This window comes from Osmerus eperlanus, chromosome 23 (assembly GCF_963692335.1).
Source record: "Osmerus eperlanus chromosome 23, fOsmEpe2.1, whole genome shotgun sequence".
Lineage (NCBI taxonomy): Eukaryota > Metazoa > Chordata > Actinopteri > Osmeriformes > Osmeridae > Osmerus > Osmerus eperlanus.
The window spans coordinates 7,895,937-7,912,672 of record NC_085040.1 but is presented as its reverse complement, the minus strand read 5'-3'; the positions used below and the strand labels follow the sequence as shown (position 1 = coordinate 7,912,672).

Below are 16,736 nucleotides of genomic sequence, written 5' to 3'. Positions count from 1 at the left end.
AGGTTCATAACGAACCATCGTTGTGTTTACCCAATTTTACCCCATACAAAAACAAATACAAATAATTTTCTTTTAACCATTCCAATGTGGGGGGTCTGAGACAGCCCGACAGTTAAAAGAAAATGCTTCACTTTGTTTTTGTATGAGGTAAATTTGTCACAATACGACGGTGGGTCACAATGACTGATGGGTCAGAATGACCCGAAGATAACACAAGGGTTAAAGTCCCTTTAAATGCTAAACTCTGTATAGCATACTCGTAGAATATATCCGAAGGACTTTATCCAAGCATAAAAAAAGACTAATCTTCTGGATTTGTGACTTCTTCAAGCCAGGAGAGTTTATGGAGAGTTTAGGTTGGAAGGATATGGACGCTCCGGAATGTGGATAAGGGAGCTTTTGCATGGTATAGTCCTGGCAAGACAATTGCTATGGGCAAGCAGACATACTTTGTTCAGCTCTTGGAACCATACATGAACATCATGAAAACTGGAAATGGAAGCCTACACAGAAGCGAGCCATGGTCGCATTTGCCTGTGAGTCTACAGACAGGGACGTTGTTACTGACACGTAGGTCTATAGCCTAATGGTCGCTAGATGGTGATTTTATCGTCTAATTTTTCGTTTGAGCCAGGTTTTTTTGGGGGATTATTGTTGCCGCTCTAAAATAATGGGACATATTGCGCTTATAACTTGTCTACACACAAACGTAGGCCCCTATGTGACACAAATGCACTTCGTATAATTAAATTATTATCATTTTGCTAAAATTAGGCTATATATATTATAAATCCTGGAATTGTATCTATTGCAAATATTTTCGCTTCTTAACCTGAAAGGATATTCTAAACTATATAGGGAAATATTTTATTTGTATTCTTTCCTATCTCGATTCAAGTTGAGTGTAGGATATGTGGATGTCTGTGTAGTGTACCTACATGTTTCTGGTTCCACACTGTAAGGCTGGGTGTCACCCTGCCCCCCACCTCTCACATGCTAAAATATTGAGTTGCTGGACAGAGTTTTTCTACTTGATGGGTCTCACACCTCCTACAGGGCTGTATTGGCCGAGACCCGAATGATCAAACTCCTTTGTCACTGGTCACTAGGACATTCATCTGGGACAGTAGTTCATTTGCACCAGAGGGACTATAATGTTAAATAACAATCACACCTTCCTGCACACTGGAGGAGTGGTCTCAACAGTTGAAGAGGAAGGTGAATTGGGGATTACTCTGAAATTATCATTAAGTTTTGTTCATGTAAATACAGTTCTAAACAGCTTTTAATGTCATGTTAGATGTTCTTGTTTCTTATTTTATGTATTACATTCAAGTAATATGTTTACTGTTGTGAAACATATTTACAGGATTTACAGAGTTTGTGCATGCAGAAGTCCAAAAATATGTTTACATATTCGTCTTGCAAAAGCGTCACATTTGGTCTACTGCAGCCACAGAGTAAACCGACGATGGTCCCATTTGAATGTGTATGCATGAGGTAATCTTTCTTACAGTTGGTGTCCCTATTTTAGTATGCAGGTTGGGTGTATAGCCCTACAAGACGAAGCTATACCAGTCACTTCAACGAGCTCCGGTGCGTTAAGTGCCTAATCATTGTGATTACCTTCGTTAATGATTGAAGGTATTTTCTGTATTGATTTGTTTCATTATTATCATGTAGTAATTATCTTACTATTTAGATAATCCACTTTAATTGAGCATTTTAAATGATACTGGTTCACATTAGCCTATCTCTCACTTACACTAACGAGTCAATCTCCCATCAGATAAAATTGTTTGATCTGATGGGAGAGTTTGAGTTTGTTTGAGTCCACTATCTACCGTTAGTTTTCTGTGATTTCATTACAGAATTTGGACACGACCACAGGATCCTGCAGTGGGAAGATACGGGGCCCCGGAGGTAAAATGGATGATAAAAAAAACAGTTTCATGGATTATTGTTTTAACCCTCGTGCTGCCTTCGGGTCACATGACCCAAAGGTTCATAACGAACCATTGTTGTGTTTACCCAATTTTACCCAATACAAAAACAAATAAAAATAATTTTCTTTTAACCATTCCAATGTGGGGGGTTTGAGACAGCCCGACAGTTAAAAGAAAATGCTTCACTTTGTTTTTGTATGAGGTAAATTTGTCGCAATACGACGGTGGGTCACAATGACTGATGGGTCAGAATGACCCGAAGATAACACAAGGGTTAATTAATCCACAAATTAACAGCGCCCACATATTCTTCAAGTTGCCATGAAACAAACTGTTAATGGCAATTATTATTTGGCTCTCCATATAGCAGTGGTTCCTTAAAGTGGGGTCCGCGAAATAATTTGCCATAAATTATAAAAATGTAAGAATTGTGCTGCATCATTAAAAAGTGAAAACATATAATAATCAACAGATAGTTGACCATTGCACCAATAAAATAAGCATATCGTGTCAACTTAAGAGCTCAAAGGCAGGGCTCTACAGTGCGCCCATGTGCGAGCATGGAAAAGTATTTGGGCGCACGGGTGCGAGCGAGTTTTAACCATAGACATACAGACTATGTTTTTAACATATTGCAGCTGTCAGTTACGTGAAATTGAAATTATAGAACCCAAAAATGCTCAAACCATTATTTGCAACGGGAAACAATTATTTATTTTTTCTGAGATTTCAACTAGCTACTAATATTTGCGACTCGGATAAACCTCAACGGCTGCGTTCTGCGATAACCTACTGAATCTATCCTGCGTTGTAACAGCCTGCCTAGCGATCTAGCTAGCTAACCTTCACCCTCAGTGTGAACAATCAAATTAACCAAACTAACATCCAACACATATCAAACGAGTTCAACAATTAACTCGTTTGGGGGTTCTCAAACACAACGTTTGAGAAGTCTGCTGTTCTCAAACAAAAAGTTTGAGAACCCCTGCTATATAGGATAATATAGGCCTATTGATCCTTGCTTCTTCAATCTCAGTAGACTTTTTGTTACTTTATTATAGTAATCAGGTATTGCTTTCAGTTCAAGTTTGACTTTTTGGCTTTGTGAGTTCGATAATGCAGATATCACAGACTGTAGGCCCCTATATGTGTATATTTGATGATGTCATGATGGGGAGTCTCTCTGTCATAATATATGCTGAATGTACCATTAGCGGGGCAGTGGCGGAACCAGACTTTTATATATGGGGTGGCCAGGGCTACTTCAGGGGGTCCACAGACCAAGACTGAAAATGTCTGTGTAACCTTAGCCTGGCATCTAAGCAGTGTAAATTATTCATATGATTGCCGATGAGAAATAGAAATTCAAATTCACTTAAGCCTGAGTTCTTCAGTGTGGCCTAGTATGGTCCACTAGGGTTACTTTAATCAAATTCTACATTTACTATGAATAGACTGTCTCTACATCTGAATTGCAACTCATTTCTTTCTTACACACACTGTACTGTACTCACAAACTGGAGAGACTTTGGTCACTCTGTTTTCATGAATATATAATCTGGGTCTAACCAGGTTAGAGGTTAGATACTTTGATGAATATTTTACATTAAAACATAACTATTAGTGTATACTCAAACAAAAAATGCCACAGCCATCAAAACAAGAACACTCATGAATCAACAACCAACATTTTAACGTGAGGCTTAATCGAAAAATCGAAAAAAGTTTGTGTAGGCTTACATGTGTGGCCTTCAAACACAAGCTAAACTTGGCATGTGACTGACTGCCTAGTATGCTCTGACCTGGTGCCTGTAGCCTTGGGGAGGGAGCTGCTCTGAGGTCTTGGGGTGGTGCAAGGACTGGGGTCTATTACCACCTGATCCTGTTTGCTCAGCTTTTTGAAGTCTGCTAACTCACCCTTTATTTTAATGTTTGAAGTAAACCCTAAGCAAAAATAACATGTAAGCCTACACATCCAATTACCCACATTTGAGTCCAATCTCAATCTTAAACATATCCCCATTACTATCTTCAACTACAGCCTTTAACCCTCGTGCTGCCTTCGGGTCACATGACCCAAAGGTTCATAACGAACCATCGTTGTGTTTACCCAATTTTACCCAATACAAAAACAAATACAAATAATTTTCTTTTAACCATTCCAATGTGGGGGGTCTGAGACAGCCCGACAGTTAAAAGAAAATGCTTCACTTTGTTTTTGTATGAGGTAAATTTGTCGCAATACGACGGTGGGTCACAATGACTGATGGGTCAGAATGACCCGAAGATAACACAAGGGTTAAGTTACTAGATCATGGCTAGCCCTACTCTGAAATTTCAAACAGGCATTATATAATAGCAGCTATCTGACTGCAGTGTTAATCTTTTGTAACGTTAATAGATTGATTATAGCCTGGTCCTAACCAGACTCTCGAACATTTCATTTGTACAGAGAGTCTGGGCTCGCTCCATTGACAAGCATTAACCAGGGTTGGGCAGGGGGGATGGAGCATTCGAAGTTAAGACCAGGTTTAGCATCTGTTTTTTCTGTTACGTCTGGGTTTCACAAGAGACGGTCACTATTGTTTTGTGGGCTACCTTTCCTTTTATTTAGCGTGGGGCTAAATCCTATCATCAAGGGCCTTCTTCACCACTAAGTTCAGCGTATGGGCAAAACATGAAACATGACTTATTTTCACAAGTGAGGCACAGAGAAGCATATATTTGATGCATTGTCGGTAACAAGACACCTGATTCTGCCTTGCAGACCCCAGTCTGCTATGAGCAAATCCTTTGCATCCTTAATATGCTCTGCTGTGGGTGTCCCAGTGAACCCAGCAGTCTTGAACATAATTGATCTTCTTTGGTGAAGTGGCATGTAACACCCAGTTATGAATCCATGTTATTGGAGGTCCAAATGTCAGACGTCAGGCTGACACAAACTGCTGCATCCCTTAACTCAGCCGCCACTTTCTCCTTGGTTGTGTGGTATTTCTCACACACCATGATCTGTAATGCTCTTCTTGTTGGAAGAGTGTAGGCTGGATCCAGCTTCCCCACAAATGCTCTGAAGTCCTTATCCTCCACCACAGAAAACGGTTGCAAATCCTTCACTACCATCTCCACTAGTGCATCATCAATATGTCGGAGGTCATGGCACGCTTCGGGAGGAGGTAGAAGGATTTGGCATCTGATGGACATTAGGCAATGTATGTTTTAACATTTTCCACTGGACACAGCGGATCTCCAGGCCTGGCAAACATAAAACCTCTTAGGTTTTCCTTGTCTGGGTCATTCGGGTCTTTATTGTTTTTTGTTTCAGGATTGTGGGCCGGGCTGACATACTTGACCCCATCCTCGTCTCTCTGGAGGATGAAAGATGCCGCTGACAACTCCCGATTTCCTTCCCTGCCACGCCGGGCCAAACATAGTTGGACATCAAACCAAACTTTTCGGACCAAGCCAAGGGATGTACCGGGAAACAGTGCTGTGGAATTTCGAAGTCCCCCCCCCTTGTTGTTTTTTTGTGTCTATTTGATTTAATTCTCCCGGTGTTATCTCCTTGTGCCGTTTCTCTTCAATTTCTTTTTCTTGGGCTGCATCCCAGTCATCAGAAACAGAATCAGAAAAGTGTTTAATCACCAAGTAAGTGGTCACAAACAAGGAATTTACTTTGGTGGGCAGGTGCATACAGTAAACATAATAAACAAGGTAAAACGTAGAAAATGGACAACAAAATACTGGCAGAGCTATAAAATATAATATAACTTACGGTAAAATAATATAGAATAAAAAAATAAAATAATGCTGAATTTGGTAAAGTGACAGGGTGTATGAGGTAAAGTGAATGTTTCCATTTGGGGCCTTGTTAATAAGGCTAGTGGCGGAAGGAAAGAAACTGTCCATAATCCCTCCTACCCTCCCTGTATATGTAAGACCTACCACCTACTACTGTTACTCACCTTGAGATTAGCCTGGTGTCGTTTCTGGCGCAAGAACTCGTGTGGTTTGACAGCCGGTTAAGACCCTTTCCTCAAGAGGATGAGTAGCACAAGTGACGACGTAGAGGTCCCACATCTTTGTACATACAGTGGCAGTATGATATTTCCGCGATGAAGGGTCTGGGCTTATACATGGTAGATTTATTGAGTTCACGATCTGTGTTGAATTATAAGAAAATATACTAGTTAGTTCTGAACAAACAATTTGATTGGACAGCAAGCATACCACGAGTGCTGATGTTTGGATATAACATCACTATACAGTCCTTTTAACTTTATGGGAAAAAATCCCAAGTAACAATAGGACCCTGACTTTTCCTAAATGTGTGTATATTTGACCCTAATCAGAATCAGAATTTGGTTTATTCGCCATGTATGTTACACAAACACGGAATTTACTGTGGCAGGAAGGTGCAAACAATAAACGAACATAACAAATATACGGAACTTAAATTAAGTAAAAGTACAATAGTTTAACTAATTCTAAGAACTAAAATATATATAAGAATAAGAATGAGTGAGCAGCATGAGTGGGCATCATAGTGCAAATGAGATACTGAGATAAAGGTGGCTTGTGCGTAGTGCAATAGGTGTCAGGTGGACTTATAATAGTTAAATAAATGTCAGTGGGAGTCCTTGGCCTTGTTGAAGAGGCCAGTAGCAGATAGAAAGAAACTGTTCTTATGGCGGGAGGTTTTAGTCCTTATGGACCGTAGCCTTCTGCCGGAGGGGAGTAGCTGGAACAGGGAGTGTCCAGGGTGGGAGGGGTTGGCCACAATCTTCCTCGCTCGCCTAAGTTAGCTCTAAGTCATTCTGGCTGCACCAGGTCACCAGGTTGTCAGCTTCCCACCTGTAATCAGACTCGTCCCCGTCAGAGATGAGCCCAATGAGGGTGGTGTCATCCGCAAACTTCAGAAGTTTGACGGACGGATGACTGGAGGTGCAACTGTTGGTGTATAGGGAGAAGAGCAGAGGGGAAAGGACGCAGCCCTAAGGAGATCTGGTGCTGATGGACCGGGAGTCAGAGACTTGTGTTCCCAGCTTAACGCACTGCTTCCTGTCAGACCGGAAGTCTGTGATCCACCTGCAGGTGGAGTCGGGCACGTTCAGCTGGGAGAGCTTGTCCTGAAGCAGGGCGGGGATGATGGTGTTGAAGGCAGAGCTGAAATCCACAAACAGGATCCTGGTGTAGGATGCTGGGGTTAACTGCGTCGTCCACAGACCTGTTGGCTCTGTAAGCAAACTGCAGGGGGTCCAGGAAAGGGTCTGTGATGGATTTGAGGTTTGCCAGCACCAGGCGCTCAAAAGAAGTGCCTATGAGGTCCTTTATTATATTCCCCAGACACCCACTAAACACATTTAAGATTACTTTTGACACTGCTATATAGACTAGTATAAATTACATACTAATACATTAACCAACACACACACGTTTAACGTTTGATATCACAAACTAACACATTAAAACATATGGGTTTTATCATTTGTCATTGTATAATTTATTTATAAATTGTATTGTTCATAGGCGTACGTATGTTATTTATATGTATGTATATGTATGTTTTTTAGTAGGCTACATTTATGGACTGATGGTGGTTAATAAAGTACCATTTTCAATCAAGCCAGAAAGTCCGGGATAATCGTTTTCCAGTTGGATCAGTGTAGGAAGAAATTGGACCATTAGATTCTCTACTACGATCGAGACTTACAAATATAAGGGGTTGGTTTATTGGTGTTATGTGTACGCCTAAATTGTTAGGGTTATTATAGGCTCGTTGTTAAATAAATTGTCGTCACTACCAAGGAAAAGTTGTCCTTGTCGAAAATGTGGTGTCTCTCTGAGGCACTACAACCAGGGACTATACACCGTGGCGGATTTAGCAAATTGGAGGCCCACATCCGATCTTTAAAAGAGAACGAAAAATAGAAATTCACGACTGAATCGGTGATAGGCAGGTAAAGCTAATCTACGGGGAAGTAAATGTTGGAGAAGAGAAAAAAAACCTTCCCCTTTAAACCCTGCATACACTTATTTACTCCAAAATGAAGATGGAAAGCAGAGAACACACAAAGTGTAGCACTACACAAACTAAAACCAGCACTGTTTATTATTTTTTTAAGATCAAATCAATATAACCAGCAAGACAAGTAGTTAGGGTAAACCCCCACAAACAGCCATATACTTAACAAAACATCACAAACAGCCATATACTTCGCAAATATTTCCAAGATGAATAATTGACTGTGTGAGTGAGTGAGTGAGTGAGTGGAGCGAGTGAGTTTGCAATTGGCATTGCACTTGAGATTGACATTTCAAACATTTTACAAACAATTACCTATGTACATGATAGTGTGTGTGCCCCTCTCGATTCCTCTTTTGGGAAATTCTAATTCAACTGCGGTGGCAGCAGGATGAGCACAGCTAGGGCTAGGGCTATACTAGTACTAGCAGAACTAGGCGGTTGACTCACCAAAGACCCATCATCGTCATCCTCGGTGTCAAAAAGGCTGGACAACTATGTACTCTTCGCCTAACTTCTTCACATTTGCCTATCCCATGGATGCAATATCATAGTGTACTTGGACACATTTGCAAGAAATATATGTGATCTTGACCACAAGCTGTATGCAATCTGAATATGAACTGGCCATGTTCAGAGGTTTCAGAAATTACATTTACGTTATACTTATGAGTTTGGAGTCACAAATTCTAGAAAACACTGATCAGAAACATACAAAGTAGGTATTGAATCAGCAGTGAAATAATGATTAAAATGTTTAGTTGATTGTTAACAGTACAATTTTCAATTAGCAATCAGCAATCACTGCACAGCGTTAGAGCAGCACCCCAGTGATTGGTCAGTTGATGCAGGCTCAGATTGAAGTCTCTGCAGCTCAGGGATTCACAAGAGCCGCCAGGTTATTGCATGCCAGGGCTTCAGTTTGACTTGTTTTTTGCTAGCAGTTGTAGTTTAGTAGCGGTTTCAGGCTAGCTGTAGACTCTGCAACATCAGTGACAATGTCTCTCTGGGTTTGGCTGAAGTAGGTTGTTTTTCTTAATGTTTGACAATGGAGTAATTGGCCTTGTGCTCATAGTATGTGGTCGCTTCGAAAAAGTACTTTTAAGGTTATGCAACACAAAACATATTGCCATTTCTTTACAGAATACTTGGTTTCTTGTCCGTTTCACTGTGTGGAAAAGCCCAAGACAATCAAAATGGTATTACAAACGGTCTAATTCTGCAATAGTTTTGACCACCCTACCAAGCAAATTCTCATCAACTTTATGTCCGTTCAGTGACTTTTCAGATGGAGTGCCGGGAAAGATACTTTTTGATATCAACAGACCTTTCATTATCAGGGACTGAGACTCGCTTTGAAGCTGTTGGTAAACTGACTTAAACTCTGGCAAGAACATCATCAGTCAATAGCAGTTATGTTATGGGATGCTGTTCAATGTTTTGCTTCTCTTGTAGATGACAAGGGCGTGCACCCTATAACTAAGGAGTACGGGTTTACATGTGGTTACATCTTCAGTATTATGGTTGAACATTTTGAATTCCGAGCCTCATACTTCTCTTGCCACACTGACAACCAGGTACAAACACACTCCAGGGCTAGCCATTTTGAGCTTGCACCAGATCTAATGACGTGTGGTCAATCCCTTGTCATCCCTTTTAGAAGGATGAGGCATTTACGTTTCATTTTAACCTGATCACAACCAATGGGGATGGAGAAGAAATCTTCCATACTGTGATTGAAACCTGCTATCCCTCAATTCCCTGGTCATCCAGAGAAGTCACTTGTGAAGAAGACTACGTGGAGGTAGGTGAAGTGGCATTCATCGTCTGTGGAGGAAGTGGGTGGTTTTGGACATGACGCTTGTTTCTCTGTAGGTGATTCTGAGAAGAGATGTGTTTTGCCCATCGTACACAACTGCAGACAACTGGGACAGAATGGTATTTATTTTTTGCTAAGAATTTGACATTTCTCGGTGACTCGGTGTTAATGACAGCCTGCTTTTTATCCAGTTAATCGCACTTCCTGAACAGCCTAGCAGTTATCCGTTCTAACATCTAGATTGCCCGTCACCTCAATTAGGTTCAGGACTTGGCCACGTCAGGCTGGCAGGTCATGTTCAATAGGGAGGGGGTGCAGCCAACTACCATGTCCATCTCCATGGCCCGAAGTCTGGGCTACTTGTTTGATGCTTTACCCGAGAGGCTGTTGTTCCGCTCACCCTTTGGACAGCCACATGCTTTCATATCTCTGGTAAAACCCTAACTTTATATGCTACTGGAATATGCAACTTTTTAAAGCCCTTTCTTCATTGTAGACCCTTATATGGGAAGTGTTTCCTGTCAGCACAAAGTTGGTATTGTGTTTTATGTACATTTGTAATATTTTCAGGTCAATGGTGTGTTTCTGGAGGTAATCCATCCAACATTATACTCCAGGCAGAAATGGCTGGTCGTGATGGTGGACTTAGTGGCTGCTTGTTCTACAGGTAATCCACAGTGATTTTTATGGTTACAATGTATGTGTTGAAAAGGCTATTTACTTGTCGTGCATTGATGCAACCGAGTAATGCGTTGACTCCTGGTCTCTAGATAGAGGGCATTATGAGGGCTCCAGGATGGTCTGGGAAACCCCCACTCTGCTGCCCCCTCTGGTTTTGGACCCTTCAAAGTTTGCGGTGCAATCAATCAGCATGGGGGTGAATGGCCAGCTCCAGTTTCACAACACGACTCAGGGGGATTACACCATGGAGATCAACAATGCTACCGTCCTGATAGGCATCCCCTTTCATTCTGCAGGATACAGGAAGGTTGGGAGCGTCTGCCATTTTTATTATGACTGACAATTTGCTCTTTTCTTTGGAGTAAAACTGAAATGCATTTGTTTCTGTGCAGAGTTTTGTCATGGAAAAAACGTATAATGAGTTATATGTGGTACATCTATACTACGAGCAAGTCTTTGTGACCGAGGAGGGTGTTGAGACCAGACTCCGTCAGCATAGACCTATGGTCACACCTTTGCTGACTTGGCACCCCTTCACCATGAACCGTAAGCGGCTTCTGAGTAATTGAAGCATTCAAATCGATGACCCCCCCCCCCCCCAACGTCTTCACATGACTCCTGCCCTCTTTTAGAAACGGATGTTGAGGAGCGCGTGTTTATCGTTTACTTTGGAAACCTCCCCTCTGATGTGACTCTGGTTGCGGTAAACCTGAATGGGCAGGACTTCACTGTGCCCCTGACACAGGAGAGCAGCTTCTCCATTGCGAGAGGGTCATTGCCAAATGGCACCCACGCCTATGTTCTCAGGGTGCCCTTTGAAGACTCTCTTTCGAAGCTGGTAAGAAATGGAGCAGTGTCTCAAAATGGGTTGACTTGTGGTATTTGGTGCGTGGTTTATGATTGTTCTCCACAGTACTTGGAAGAGGGGCTTCTTCAGTTTATGTTGGACATCAACTTCACTTTGACCATAATGGATCAGGAGGAGCCGTTCTACCACCTAGCATCAGTTGTGGCTGAGCTGACGGACGTGTGTAAGTTCCCTTAAAAGTTTTCAGTGCAAATGAATGACTTGCTAGACCTTACCAGATGCTCTTCTCTCCCAAGTCCCTCCCAGCATTGATGGTTTCTGTTCGGAGAACGGCATCAGCTTCCAATGGAACCATGAACCTGTTGACGACCTGTGGGAGGTTGCCATTGGCCCGGATCCTCTGACCCCAGAGCTGGCCGCCCAGAGAGGATATGTTGTGACGAACAACAGCCAGAGTATCATTCTGGACGTGCCCCTCTTTACCATTGGCTACAGCTATGAGGTTGGTCTGGTCCGTTAAGTTTACACTAATGACCTGAAGTGGGCTTTGTGAACCAGACATTTTAATCGGTTTTCTGTTTGTCAATAGAATATAACTTTGAGTCAGTTTGTCGGCTCGTTGGAAATCCAATCAAGGAATTTGAAGACTCCAGAGATTCAGCAGTCTGTGACAATGCAATGCCACTTTGATACCACAGAGCTCATTGGTGAGTTGGGCATTAGTGGATTTGCTGAAACCCTTTTTGAAAAACTCTAGGTTTCTTCAGATTCCAGAGTTGGAATGTTTGAAATTTGCTCTAATCATCGCTCCAATCAGTGTGTTCCACTCATGGGGTGATGACTGTGGTGACCGAAGTCTTAAATGGTGCAGACCCTTCCAGGACATCTCTTCTGCAGAAGACCTGCACGCCCAAAGAGATGAACAATTCCAGAGTCCTGTTTGAGTTTGGGTTGAACAGCTGTGGAACACTGGTCCAGGTAATGGATAACTGGTGTCTCTTTGGCTTCAGTCATTGCCTGAACGGTGTTTGTGTGGGACATGAGCCAGGTTTATCACTGTCAGGCCTTTGCCCTCTGCTTTTATACCCAATTGCGGAAAAAAAGGTAGAAGTGAAAACTGTCAACTCTTCGGTTGTACTCTCTTCAGGTCGATTATCAGAATGTGATTTATGAGAATGAGATCATCATAGAGCAAAGTACTGAAGCACCAGTGATCAAGAAAGCTACCCTCAGGTCTGAACACTTGCTTCTATAGCGTACAACCCTTTCAGCATCTTTCTGCACATCATAGTGCAATGACCTGTTTGCTTCCCATGCAGGGGAGTTGTCCGCTGTGTCTATCCCCTTGCTGGCCTCAGCAAGCTGTTTACAGAATGGAGATTTGAGTCCGAGGCCCCAGGTCAGGGAACAGTAGTTTACACCACGGACCCACGGAGTACGTATCTGTAACTCAATTGACCTCAATGCTATGTGCAGTTTGGACATGACGTGGACTACAAATATGTAACGTACACTCTGACCTGTAGGTTTTTATCCGGTGACTACAATCAAGCCCATCGAACAATGTTCTCAGACAACTACTCCACCCAGCACCATGGCTACTCCACCCAGGATTGGAGCAAGCATTGGAGCACTGCCGGCTGGCCATCCATCTGCTTCATATGTACGTGTACTACAGTGGCAAGGACAGGTTTTCACCGAGGCACTATGAGGAGGCAAAACCGAGTTGGAATAGGTTATTACAAATGGTTTGAGAATATAATTTTTGTAATTTGGGGGGGAAAAAATACAAATTGGAACTGAATAATTTGTGACTTGTGAATTTTCAAATAAATGTTTATTTTAAAATCTGTGCTGGTACTCTTTATTTGAGATGGGCTGTTTTTACCAGGCATAACAAGTTTTTACATAATGGGGATATAATTCAACTTTACATTAGAATTCTCCTCTGAAATACCTTGGGTAATTTTGACCTGTGGGTGAATTTCACCACTGGCGTGTCATCGTCCTGACATTATCCTTCCTAGATGTAAGCACAGGACAAGGGGAAATACGATAAGGGGGGTATTTCCCCTTGTCCTGTGCTTATGCTTACATTTAGGAAGGATAATGTCAGGACGATGACATCCTGTAGAAGGACTATTTTGTATGTATACCAGTGGTGCACCAGACGGGCTGCTTCTACGTTTGTATCAAATTACTTTTTTTCAAGATGCTGTACCTTTTCTGAAATGATTGGGTCTGGTTGGGACAATCCCATTGAAGTCTTCAAATGGGAAGCACAGGGAGTGACAGGTGCTGGGATCAAGAGATGTTATGCAAAAACCCTGGAACATCCAGACTTGGACTAACACCAGATAAGAATTAAACATGTAGAACATCATCTCAGTTCGTCGTGTCAGTAGACATGACTATTTTCCAGTATTGCTGGCTGGCAGAATTATTCAGTTCAAATTGAACTACATTGAATCTACAAGCAGATTAGAATCAGAACATCCCTCACCTTACACAGTGCCTTAGGATAGAAGCTGGCAGGCTCAACACTATGTCCATGAGGTCCTCCATACAGGTGACCTCGCTGGTAGACAATGGTGGCAAGTGAGTGCAGGTTGAACAATAATTGCATTTGGATCACTTAGTCAGGTTAAAGGTAAACACATTAGTCTAACAAGGGAAAAGTAAGTCTGTCAAGTTGAATCATTTGGATACTGTCACAAGACTTTTGTGCACATATGACTATGTTAGATGCTTGGGTGTTGAGGCAGAAAGAGTACGAGGCTCTAACGTCAACCTAACCCAAATAAAACAGTGTATTATTGTGTGTGAATATTGACAATGTAACCAGTAGTGTTTGTTGTGTTCTTTTTAGGCTTATGTGGGTTTACACAGAAACGTTTGTTAAATATTTACATGAATCAAATGCAATGTATCAATTAGTGCTTATAGGCTACCGGCGTCAACTAGGGGGGTAGGCAACTCGTTAAAATAAATGTTCGACAGCGCATGATCGGATCTGGTTGTCACTTTCAAAAGGTCCGTTCATAAACATGTTCATTCAATAAAGTTGAATCAACCTTAATAATGATTAGATATGCTAATAAATAGGCCACTATTTACTAAACTGCACAGCCAATCTCCGTGAAAGTGTTGCAACCGGCACACACTGTGTCCATATTTCACCTTTATAGCATTTGTGAGAGGTTGGTCCATAGGGTTGGTCAAACTATGGCTTCAATACGAGGAAAGTGCTTATTGTCACAAATGACCTGCAGGTGGCGTCATGTACTACTCATCCCCTACTCCTCTTCTGCTTGAATGCATTACCCACCACGCTTTAAGGAAGTGATAAACTACGCAGTAAGTTGACCTGCAGCACCAGAACAAAAATGTTATACACGAATCATTGTGATAACATGCCACCTAAAACTATCGTTACTTGAACTGTTCACAGCTGAAAATAAGCAATAGATTCAACTATGAGCAACGACAGTGAAAGTGTAGATGTGAGTTTCTCCATTGAGATTAGCCTACTTTAAAACGTGTAGGCCTACTACACTCATTTCATTTTAATGCATCTATTAATATCACGATTCTTTCAGACAGAACTAATAATGCTAAACCCATAACAATTGTATCACTTGTGATTCTAACAGGTCCCGAGGCAAATTGTCCTCCCACCATTCTCCAGCCGGACCCTCCACCATCCCTCCTTTATGTCCGTATACCTGGCAGCGGGCTCAAATCGGTACCCATTGTCTCCTAACCAGACAAGTGAGTCGAGTGAACATCAAGTGGCAACAAGCCATTTTGCTTAAATTTTTCGACCAAATATATGTTTTTGTTTCAGTTACAGCCATGACCCCCTCGGAGTTCTTCTACACCGACCACAATATGTGCCCTGGGAGAAGACTCCCCAACATAATCAGTGAAATGCAGGCGAGTACTTAATTAGTAGGCCTACCAGACACTTAGTGTCATGTCTTGAGTTGTATGCAGAGTTTAGGGATATACCGGTAACCTACAAAAGAATAAATCACAAGTAACAACTTTGATTTTAATACATTGAACACTCAGTGACCAGTTTTGTAATTTAATTGTGGGCCATGGGATTAAATTATTAAAAAGAAGTCATTGTGTAATTCCTCTCTGAGTTGATCCAGATTACAACAGATTTGGTGATTTTAGAGGGTCAAGATTGGGGATGGCAGGGGGTCCCACACACTTCCTATGGCTTTGGGGAGCGAGTCAACAGAGACCCTTGTAGATAAGAGGGGATGTTGATGACTAGAGATTATGTAGGATCAGACAGACTGGGGTATTTAACAAAATTGTCCTCTAGTCAGACAGGCTAAGACTCAAGCAAGGGCCCAGGGGGTGGCACACAATTGGGACTAGCATAGCAGGAAAAAGTCATTGTTTGCATGTGTCTATAGTTAAGTAACTGGTAATACAGACTCCTATGACCAGTTGTAGGACCTGATTACGTTTTAAGAGCCAGTGCTGATATACAGATGTTAAGCGTCTCAATTGCTCAACACCCGCATTTCCTTCCCCTATCTTCTTTTCAGCAGGTTTTCAAGTGCTTTCGCCTCAACACTCCCCCACCTGTCATGTCAGCCTGCCCTGCTCCTCCGGCCAGACCTGACCCCTTTAGGTCAGGGTCATACCCCACCAGGGACCTGGGTTGTTCAACCTGGAGAAGAGACCCTAATTACTGCCCTCAAGCTGACAGACCAAGGCCCAGATCCAAGAAGAGTCAGTCAGTCATCGAGCTAACCCTGGAAGAGGACCAAGCTATTACTAACTTGCTAACGCTTCATCACCAGCAGCACATTCACACAGATGGACTTCCTGTCCATGCTATTCAAAAGGACCTCCACGAAAATGGGGTTTCGTCTGTGACAAACATGACCCCAGACCACCAAACACCCCTTAGCCATACACCGTTGGATCAGTCCACTGTCACTGAGGGGATGAGGGCCTCTCACAGAGACAGACCGCTCCATTCGGTTGCCATTTTCAGGGGTGAGCGGCACCTAGAGAGGTTGGGGTCTTCTGTGGAGATGGAGGCAGCTGATGCCCTGCTGAGACTGGGTGAGAACTGAGTCAGCCGGCTGAACGAGGAGGGCTGGAACCAGAACCAGAATGATGGAAACCTCAACCGTCAAAATGGCCGCTTACCACCAGTCTCATGCACTGCCATTGCAAAAAGCATATGAAACTTGCAGGGGTTTCAGTACAATAACCAAATAACTGGAAAAGCCACGTTTGACTCTTTTCTGGAAAGTTTGAAATTGGATGAGGAAAATAGAGAGTTGATGCACACTGGGATACTTATGGATCAGGATATTGAGGGTGGGTCTGTGAGAGGTTGTGGTTTGGTAATGTGACGAGGGACTGCTCTAACTTTCATTGTCATTGTTACGAGTCACAAGAGAGAATGCTGGGTAGGGTTGGGGA

General features: G+C 42.4%; 2 protein-coding genes across 2 annotated transcripts; both read left to right on the top strand.

Moving 5' to 3' along the window:
* Positions 1–8,796: 8,796 nt before the first annotated feature.
* On the top strand, positions 8,797–13,128 carry LOC134010031 (uncharacterized). Its single transcript, XM_062449868.1, has 18 exons — positions 8,797–8,989; positions 9,112–9,167; positions 9,246–9,335; positions 9,424–9,545; positions 9,629–9,772; positions 9,844–9,906; positions 10,049–10,219; positions 10,358–10,454; positions 10,558–10,775; positions 10,861–11,014; positions 11,101–11,306; positions 11,382–11,499; positions 11,573–11,778; positions 11,866–11,983; positions 12,094–12,254; positions 12,424–12,509; positions 12,596–12,711; positions 12,803–13,128. The coding sequence occupies exons 1-18, from the start codon at positions 8,967–8,969 to the stop codon at positions 12,985–12,987; spliced, it is 2,334 nt and encodes a 777-aa protein (XP_062305852.1). The 5' UTR covers positions 8,797–8,966; the 3' UTR covers positions 12,988–13,128.
* Positions 13,129–14,450: 1,322 nt separating this feature from the next.
* On the top strand, positions 14,451–16,685 carry LOC134009802 (uncharacterized). The gene is made up of 4 exons (XM_062449509.1): positions 14,451–14,779; positions 14,930–15,056; positions 15,124–15,212; positions 15,848–16,685. Exons 1-4 carry the CDS (start codon positions 14,753–14,755, stop codon positions 16,379–16,381), a joined length of 777 nt encoding a protein of 258 aa, XP_062305493.1. The 5' UTR covers positions 14,451–14,752; the 3' UTR covers positions 16,382–16,685.
* Positions 16,686–16,736: the final 51 nt, after the last annotated feature.